This window comes from Fulmarus glacialis, unplaced genomic scaffold (genome assembly GCF_000690835.1).
Source record: "Fulmarus glacialis isolate BGI_N327 unplaced genomic scaffold, ASM69083v1 scaffold32225, whole genome shotgun sequence".
NCBI lineage: Eukaryota > Metazoa > Chordata > Aves > Procellariiformes > Procellariidae > Fulmarus > Fulmarus glacialis.
This window is the reverse complement of record NW_009212884.1, coordinates 17,804-28,093: the sequence shown is the minus strand read 5'-3', so window position 1 is coordinate 28,093 and position 10,290 is coordinate 17,804. Positions and strand designations below refer to the sequence as shown.

At 37.6% G+C, this 10,290-nt stretch overlaps 1 protein-coding gene across 1 annotated transcript; it reads left to right on the top strand.

The window, feature by feature from the left end:
- Positions 1-671: 671 nt before the first annotated feature.
- Positions 672-9,983, top strand: LOC104076982 (gamma-aminobutyric acid receptor subunit gamma-2-like; the record flags this gene model as incomplete). Its single annotated transcript, XM_009578028.1, has 7 exons — positions 672-790; positions 941-1,089; positions 2,709-2,776; positions 3,758-3,978; positions 8,351-8,433; positions 9,108-9,245; positions 9,877-9,983. Coding segments are annotated over exons 1-7 (885 nt in total), but the record flags the coding sequence as incomplete, so codon positions are not given.
- Between the last annotated feature and the right edge of the window lie 307 nt (positions 9,984-10,290).

Genomic DNA, 10,290 nt, shown 5'->3' with positions numbered 1-10,290 from the left:
TTGTAGTATCATTAAGATTTGTCATACCCAGCAGCATTCAAAGTGTCACTGAAGCAGGTCAGGAAAGAAGGGCACTGGCATATTATGCAAAAAACTTACAGTTGCCTAGCACCATTCAGCTGATTACCACTGACATTCTGAAATGAAAATATCTGACGATATCATATTCTAAAGTAGTTTCTATGTTCTCCTCTAGAACTGGAAGCACAGATTTTAAGAAAACAGAACATCCATTAAGGCTAGTCTATACACTTCTGATTCCTAACTTGCCTTTTTTACTGTGCGAAGCAGGTTGAATTATACTAGATCTGCTGTCATATTGCTCAGTAGCAGAAAAAAAACTATAGACAGACATTATATTCTCTCTGGGTTCTGGTTAGCAAAAGTGAAAATGAAAACCATTGGCAAAAATTTGTACTGAACTTTCCAAATGCACAATAAGCTCAAAGTTCATCAGAGTGGAGAAAAGCTGTGTGACAGTTTGTTTGAATGAATCTAATTATTGGTCTTGTCAGTAATGTGTTGCATCAAATCGTTCTCTCAAAGAGAAGTAATGCAACAACACTGTGTACATACTAAGTGATATTTTGGTGGAGACTTGCATAAGCTAAGTGGCAATTAGATTTGTTTCATAACAGGTCCCACCTGAGTCAGTGAGAGAAAAAATAGGCATGCCAAAGGTGATAAGCATTGATGTTCTTTCTAATAGACAGAATATGATCTCAACTGTACTAAAAGGAAATGTTGCTGAAGTGAACTGTAACCTCAACTGTTATGTGGCATCTTTACTGTGAGTCTCCTTTTATAAAGCAGGCAATTTTTCAATGTTTTGTACAGTACTATTAAAACCTGAATTATGTATGTATTGTCTCTGAAGAGGTTGCCTACAAATTCATATTTTTCAAGGCTTTCCATTTCTTCATTTTTATTTCTTTAACAGTTCCACCCAAAAGGGAGATGATGACTATGAAGATTACACTTCAAATAAGACTTGGGTTTTGACTCCCAAAGTCCATGAGAGTGATGTCACTCTTATTTTAAATGGCTTGCTGGAAGGATATGACAACAAATTGAGACCTGACATAGGAGGTATGTTGGTTTTCTTCTTAGACCACTTTTGTTTAAGCAGTGAAGAGAAAGACTTTTCATACCATATTATGCTACACAGGAAGCAGAATCCATTCAAAGTAGTTATGAAAACAAAATACAATGTAGTAAAACATTAGTGGCACGAAAAATACTCACAAATTTGGAAGCTGACATAAATTAAGATTGCCAAATCTATTCTGAGACATCTAATAAGACTGTTGTGATTTGCTGAATCAGGCTGCTTGTAATGATGCACCTGCATAGGAAGTTCGGAATTTAACTTTTGGGGAATGAAAAAGCAAGTTTTTATCTTCTTTGTATATCTAAGTGAGGGTGTTAGAGAATCACAAGTAATATATTGGAAACAAGGCCAAAATGAGGATAATGCAGCCTGATCCTTGCATGATGTGACGGACACAAACAGAGCCTCTAACAGCAGCAGGTTTGCATTGACTGATGCAGCATGGGTCCTCACTTGCACAGCAGGGCAAGAAGTGACTGGGGAATGGGGCGCAGAGGGAGAGGTTCACAAAAGATAACTGCAGTCAAGTAAGGCCAACTCCCTAGATTTCCCCCACAGCCAGTATAAGTATATAGACCCAAGCTTGGACTCATAATGGAAGTCTTATTTGACTGAATCACCTTTTGCAGCAACCATCTTCTCCACTGATTACTGAGAGAACTCAAAGAGATAAATCTCCTGAGTTTCTGCAAGTCAGTTTGAGAAGGCCCCATGTGTGCACAGAACAGGCACAGCAGAAGAGGATACAGCAGAAATAAGAATATAGAAAAACGCAGAGAATTCATGGATGAGGCAGGCAGAGGAAAGCAGAGATCAGCAAGGTTACTGAAGGAAGCTGTTTCTAGCAAGCTTATAGAGGCCTATAAACTAAGGAATTTTTCACAGTGAGGGATAACATGAGTATTTAACCTTCAATGTATGTATATAGTGTAAATTAGCAGAGGAATTTGTCTTATTCTCCCAATCCAAGACTTTAGGCACAGAAAGGAATTAAGCATTCATAAAAGCACCTGCAAAAAAACAATCATGTTTTAGTCAAGGTGTATAAGAATAATAAAGCTACAAGAGTAATTTCAAAATAAATTAATCTAACAATTTCCTGCTTTAGAGCCTTGAGTATTATTTTTGCTTTGGGCTCGTGAAATTATTACTTACCTACAGCCATCTCTGCAGGCAACAGCAGTCATGTGGCAGTTGCCATTATAATGTAAAACGAGTGATGCAAGTCATCATAAGAAGAATAAGTTTGCTTTTTAATAGTGTTTTGTCAGATGCGTTGCTGTGACCTGACACAAAATATACATACTCTCAGTCAGATATGACTCACTCTAAGGTAACGACACTGGTTTCAGTATTTGTTCGCATAGCATAACTGAATTTGTTCTGATAGAATAAATGATATAAGAATTTGTCTCCAACTAATTTCAAACTGGAGACATCACTGCAAATTTGTATTTATTGCATATGCACATTTAAATGTGAGGCAACCATAGCCATGCAAGACAGGTACTAGAATAATCTTTTACTTGTGTTTGACTTTCATGTAGTTGATTTTGACCTTCACTAATGTTACTGATTCTTGTTGTTTCTCTTACAGTTAAACCGACAGTAATTCACACTGACATGTACGTAAATAGCATTGGGCCTGTGAATGCTATCAATATGGTAGGTAAATGATTGCCAATTTTCCTACAATGTTCACTTTGTTACAAAGCCTCCATCATTTTTGACATGACAAAGCTTCCATTAGTTTTAATGTTGTGCTATACCTATATTATTTTTAAAATCTCATTATTGTTATGGATGTGAGGACTATATGAGCTATGAATCTCTACAAGACAGGCAAACTGAGCTCTATGCTGAAAAAAATGTAATAATAATAGTTTTAACATATCCTCACACTTTTATGTGCTCTACTTTCAAGTGCTTTGTGACAGTTTAACTCCTGTAAAACTGAGCTTCCAGATTGCTACAAAATAAGGAAAACCATTCCCCAGTAATATCACTCTTGCCACCAAGAGATAAAACGAAAAAAGCCTAGATCCTCTCTCCTCTCCTCCTTCCAAAGTTCCTACAGCAAAATTTAATTATATCTTCGTACAGGTGAAGGAAAATGGTCTAGCCTTAGCACAATATCTACTTCATTCTTGTAGTTTTCCTGTGGAGAAAGAAATCTCAGATTGCTCTTTTCCATTCTATAATTCCCTTTGCAGATTCTGGCTGCCCAGTGGTGCCAGGGAAGGTGAGACTTCGCCACTTCTGATATTAACTGAGGAGCACAGGCAATTAAGGCAGCCGAGTCAGCTCGAATTTTTCCTGTCCTAGATCCAAAGGAATAAATAATTGTTCGCTGATCTGATCAGGCGTGGGTTGAGGTGTGGGGACACAGAATTAGAAAGGTGCATATACCACTTAATTGCATCTTAGTTTCACCTGTCAGTGGGAAAATAACAGAATAAATTTTTTTTAAACAATAAACTTTGGTAAACCATGCCCTCAAAAATTGACAAAAAATTGTTTTTATCAATTCTAGTACCATCTTCTGTAGTTCACATTTTTTTCACATGAAATTAAGGAAAGCATATCAGGAGTTATGTGAAATGCTGAGTGCTATGTTTTCATCAGTATTTCTGGTTAACACAACAGGAATATACAATTGATATATTTTTCGCCCAAACGTGGTATGACAGACGTCTAAAGTTCAACAGCACTATAAAAGTGCTCAGATTAAACAGCAACATGGTTGGGAAGATCTGGATACCAGATACATTTTTCCGAAATTCCAAGAAAGCTGATGCTCATTGGATAACAACTCCTAATAGGATGCTCAGGATCTGGAATGACGGCAGAGTGTTGTACACATTGAGGTATTTATACCTGACTTTAATTTCAGTTCTTCTAGGGAAAGCCAAAGAGAAAGGTCCTGTGAATTCAGGTCATTTGACATTAACCTGAAGGAAAAAACAGTGTTTTTCTTATTTACTTATGCATACAGCCCTGAAAAAGAGAAATATTTAGAAGATACTACTTGCATGCAATTTATTTTATATTGGCACAGTAAAGAGTTTTATTTCTTCCTATAGATTGTACTGTCTTGCTCCACAATAGTCACATTCCTATACTAAAATGAATATAAGCATAGTCACAGTAATTCATCTTCATTTTCAGGTATTTTTTATTGTTTGCCACTGGTTTGGTCCATATTGCCTTTTGCCTTTTTATTGGGTTAAAATGACGAATTCGAAATATCCTTGAATTAAGTAGATGGTATAAAAGGAGGAATTATATACATCAAAGACCTCTTATTCTGAATTGATTACAGTTTAGCTAGATGAAGCTCCACCCTGCAAAAGCATTTCATTCCTCAGTCTTATGAAAATAAAGATTACCATTTCAGCATTGGTCATTTAATGTTTAATCCAAAACCTACAGATATACCTTGTTCCACTAAAATTTTCATGAATCTGAACTTGATATGCTCATCTCCAGATTTCTTAGGCATGTGTATAGCTCTTCTTTTGGCACAGATAACTTTTAAAAACTACCTTTTCAATAATTATGTATATGCCTACATTTAAATGTAACATATGCAATACGTAACAACTCAAATATCATATTCCTAATGACCATAAGATACTTCCTAAATGTGAAAATCCTAAATGCATATTTTTTTACTTTTTCTTACATGTGATATAACATTTGGTTCTATGTAAAATGTAAATAAAGACAGCACCTCTTCAAGAGAATTTATAATTTAAAATGAGAGTACAGAATCAAAGATGTTAGACATAAGACCATCTGAGTTTTAGACTGCATTTTTTCAAACTGTTTTTTCCGCTTTTGTTTTATTGGGTGCCAGAAATAAAGTTTTGAAGAAAAGTACGCTCATTATAATTTTAATGAATAGCTCTGAAGCTTTGGTTAAGACAACCTTTTAATGTTGCAACTGTCTGAACTACAAAAAGGAGTTTCATTTCATAGTTATTTTACATTCATTACATATTGCATCGCCAGAAGAAATAAGAGAATGATCGGAATTGAAATCCAATGCAAATCAAAGTCAGTCTGATAAAGAAGATCCTAAGTCCACTTTTGAAATGTTAAATTTGGACTTAGCTACACTATTGTCTCTTTGGACTTCATTACCTTTCTCTTCAAATACCTTAGTTCCTCTCATTAGAAAGAGATACATCTGATAGAACTTAGAAACAGTTATCTGTTATTAACGTATTAGTTGTTTTAGCGAGTCACAGCAAGCACCAGTAAGGATTCAACCTGGATTAATCCAGAAGTGAAATGTGATAGTATCATCACAGATCTGGGATTCTGTCCTGAAGAGAATAGCGCTCTGGAAGAGCTGGTTGATTTTCTCAGTCACCTCCCCCCACGCTCAAGAAGAGTCCATCCTGACCAGCAGGAAATCAAGAAAAGTTAGCAGGCAGTCTGCAAGGATCAACACAAAGCTCCTGACAAAACTCAAACGTGAAAAAAAAATGTACTAGGTGTGGAAGCAGGGACAAGTGACCCAGGAGGAATACAGCGATGCTGTCTGAGCACTCAGGAACGTTAGAAAAGCCAAAGTTCATCTGGAGTCGAATCTGACTAGACACATGAAAGCAAGAAGGGTTTCTACACATATATCCTCAGCAAAAGGAAGACTAGGGAAAATATGGGCCCACTGCTGAACAGGAATGGGGACCTTGTCACAAAGGACACTGAAAAGGCCAAGGTACACAACGCCTTCTTTGCCTCAGTCTTTACTGGTAAAACCCTTCCTTCAGCAATCCAGGTCCCTGAGACCGGTAGGAAAGTGGAGCAAGGAAGACTTACCTTTGGTGGAGGAGGATCAGGTATGGGCTAAATAAGGGGACATTGGGGTAGATTGAATATGCCTGAACTGCCAGGCTCAAAGGCCTGGGATCAGTGGCATGAGGGCCGACTGGAAAGCACTCACTAGTGGTGTACTCCCCAGTTTTGTACTAGGCCAATACAGTTTGACATCTTCATTAATGACCTGGACAAGGGGACAGAGTGCACGCTCAGCATGTCTGCAGATAATACAAAACTGGGAGGAGTGATTGGTATATCATAAGGTTGTGCTATCACTCAGAGGGACTGCAACATGCTGGAGAAATGGGCCGACAAAAATCTCATAGAGTTCAACACAGGAAAATGTCATCCTGAACTAGGGGAGGAATAGCCCCACACAGCAGTACAGGGTGGGGGCCGACCAGCTGAAAAGCACCTTGCAGAAAAAGACCTGAGGATCCTGATGGACGTTCACCATGAGCTAGCAAAGAGCTCTTGAAGCAAAGGCAAACAGCATCCCGGACTGCATTAGGAGGACTGTTGCCAGCAGGTCGATGGAGATGATCCTTCTCCTCTGCCCAGCACTAGTGAGACACATCTGAAGTGCTGTGTCCAGTGCTAGGCTCCCCAATACAAGAGGGATATGAGCTCACTGGAGTAAGTGCAGTGAAGGCTAACTAAGATGCTGAAGGGCTGGCAGTATCTGATGTGCAAGGAGAGGCTGAGGGAGCTGGGATTGTTCAGCCTAGAGAAGGGAAGGCTCGGGGGATCTTATCAATGTGTGTAATGTGGGTGGGGGTAAAGAAGGCAGGGGATGAAAGGGGTAAAGAAGGCAGAGACATAATCTCAGTGGTATCCAGTGATAGGAGAAGATGCAATGGGCACAAACTGAAGTACAGGAAATTCTGTTTAAACATAGGAATAAACTTTTTTACTGTGAGAATGGTCAAACAGTGGAACAGATTGCCCAGAAAACTCCATGCTTGGAAGTGTTTGAAGACTGGATTGTGTTGTGTGCTGGGGAATGAAATCTACTCAATTCCACAAGAGAAAACAAATAAAAACAGCAGTAAATCTGAGCCTATCCCAAATTCAAACAGTGTTAAATATATTCACCAGAGAAAAGGCAATATTGAAGAAAGAACTTAATAAATTTTTTGATCCATATTATGATTATCTTGAAATGAAACTGAAGGTGATGGAAATGAGAAGAGAAAGAAAGGACAATAATATTAGCACACAGAATCAGGTCTCTTGCTGTGGCACAAACAGAACCTCCCTTAGTTTCAAAGGAAATTAGATTTGTTCCTAAATCCCTAATGCAGAAAAGTTTCCTTCAGATTTCATTAACTTGGTGGGTAGTGATCACAGCATCCCACAGTATGAGGCTCAGGGAGAATTTGCACGCTGCACCTACATGCAGGAGCCAGGAGACAAACCCACCTCACAGGGTTGCTCATTTGGACACCCAGGAATCAGCAAAGACCAGAAACCTGCAGTTTTCCTAGAGACTCATGGCACAACTAAACATCACTCTGCTCTTTTTTTTTTTTGTCTCCTTTTTCTTTTTCCCTCTCTCACCCCACCTCCTTCCTCCTTTCCAAAGTCCAAGTATCATGCAGTTCATGGCAGGGCTGGGGCTGTGTATAGGCTAGCAAAAATTAAGGGACTGAATGAAAAATGGTAGAGTTTTTAGAAGGCACATCAGGGGATATATCTCGTCTTATTTTGGATTTCTAAAAGTACATGTCTCTACCTGATGTATAGCACCTACACCAGCTGAGTTATCATGGAGACTCTCCTGATATTCAGTGGAGAGAAACATATTTCGGTACATTCTTCTTCTGATTTAATTTAAATGTCTTAATCTGGAATGAAATGAAGTATACCCTCAGAGTGCCTTTCCACTAGCTATGAAGGTAGTCTAGATGGCTGTCTTGGATGCAAATGTCTAAATTTGGACTCTCATCCATCATTTCTGAAATAGAATTTTTGTCACGTAAAATACATTTCCCTAGTGCATTATGGCATGTTGTGACACAGAGATTTGTCACTGCTCATGAGATGACCTGTATATCTACTTATGGATTTGCCTGTTATGAGTAACGCTGCCATTTCAGATGCATAGGAACAGAACTTTAATACCTTATTCTATTACACAGTCCAGAAAGTAGATGATCAGGGCCTACGCAACCAAAAAAGAAACACTGCATATCTGTAACCATGATGTGTTCCTATGCTTGGAATATCCAAATTAATACATACATATCAATAGTTTACTTTTGCTTTCTCTATATATATTTAAAATATATTTGCATATTTCATAATCAGGTTCCATATTAATAAGAATCTTGTTTTGCTTGCCATGATGTAGCTTTCAGGACAAACTTCTCAAGTGCATTCTGTATATCCTGATCTCTTTCTCCTCAGGCTGACAATTGATGCTGAGTGTCAGCTACAGTTACACAACTTCCCAATGGATGCCCATTCCTGCCCCCTGGAATTTTCAAGCTGTAAGTAACATGCTTAGAAATATCCCTTTTCTGACCAACACTGAACCACTTACATACTTAGAGTCAGCACGGGTTATGTTCTTGACTAGACATAGTCCAAGGTTTTCAGTTTTATTTTGATCTTATTTTCAAGTACATGAATCATATATGTTCACAAATATAATTGAGGAATGCTATACAAAAAAATGATAACAATTTCTGGGACCTATGTGATTAATTTATGCTTATATCTTAGCATAATAGTTGAAATTTTTACTTTCAGCATCAAAGTCTCAGGGCCTGATACTTTCTCTCTGTGCATAGGAGTTTTACTATTGCAATAGTTGGAGTCAAGAGTTTGACATTTTGCAGTGAGGTCAAGGTGTGAATTCCTGGTCCAGCTGCAGACTTTTTGGCCATAATTGAAGGATGGGCAAAATTGCATCCTACTGGGTCCACAAAAGTGGAAAAATCTATCTCAAGTGCTATTTTAATTTATAATAAATAAAATAAAATGTGACATTAAGTAAAAGGCATTACTAAGTAACTTGAGAAAAACATATCTATAATTTACTTGCAATATGCTTCTCCAGTTTTTTCCAGAAATAGAAAATAGTATTTTTACTCCCCAAAGTACACTAAAATCCTAGCAATGACTATGAAACAAAGCATTCTGTATTTTCCATTGCAATAAGATGGCTACCCAAGAGAAGAGATCATTTACCAATGGAAGCGCAGCTCAGTGGAGGTGGGGGACACCAGGTCCTGGAGGCTTTACCAGTTCTCCTTTACAGGATTAAGAAATACAACTGAGGTGGTGAAGACTACTTCAGGTAAGGCAACTGATCTGTTTACCTTCAAATTAATTTAGGATTTTATTAACAGAAAGAAAAAAAGAAAGATATTTCTGTTTAGAACTTAGCACTGGCACGTCACTGAACAATTACAGGCTTTTAAATACCTATGGAACATTCAGGCTTTAGTATTTCTGAAGAACTCCTCACAGGAAGAAAAAAAAAGTTGTTGTCTACTGTCCATTCCTGTCCTCCAAGAAATACATAGAACTGTCAGGAGAAAGCCACTACTACAAGGGGCGGGCAGTCAAGGGAACTTCCTATCCTGCTTCAGTGTAGAAAACAGCACAACTGAGCCACTAAATGATAATCTGATACTGATTTGAATATTTTACAATCCTCTTCCAACTTCTAGAAACAGAAAGTAGGCCTGCACAGAAATGAAATTCAAAGTCCCAACCTCTTTACTACGGCAGCTCCAAGTTTATTTTGTTCCGTAAAACAGGGCACATTCAATTCTCATTAAAGAGAACAGCCTTACAAATCAATGTCTCAGATGATTTTCCTGCATATTTCTATCTCCTTGGAAACAAGTAATGGAATTTAAAATTATAAATGAGGAAGTACTCACCGTTTAATAAAAATAGCAATTTTAACCCTACTAACTAAGCAGGAAAATACATTCTTCTGGACATATATATTGTTTTATTTCTCAGTGGAAACAAAATCAGTGAATATGAGAAAGGATGTAAAGAGGAATTGCATATTAATATTCTTGTATGTGCATGATTTCCCTTGTCTTTGATTTCTTATTTTCAAAAACAACAGTGAAGTGAAAGTAGTTTTTCTTTTCAGGTTGCTTTTGATTTTTACCTTATTTTATTGTTCGGGCAAATATATTGATTTAAATTCAGACATCTGTGTTAATTCTGTCTTCAGAAATATCCCCATCCATTATATTTCTAAAAGGTCAGCATTGCTGTTATATTCAAAAGGACAGTGAGATATGCTAGAGTTTAGAGGAGCCCGCTGTGCATTACACTGGAGTGCAAACAAAGAGGTTGAGAATTAATTCAAGTTCCAA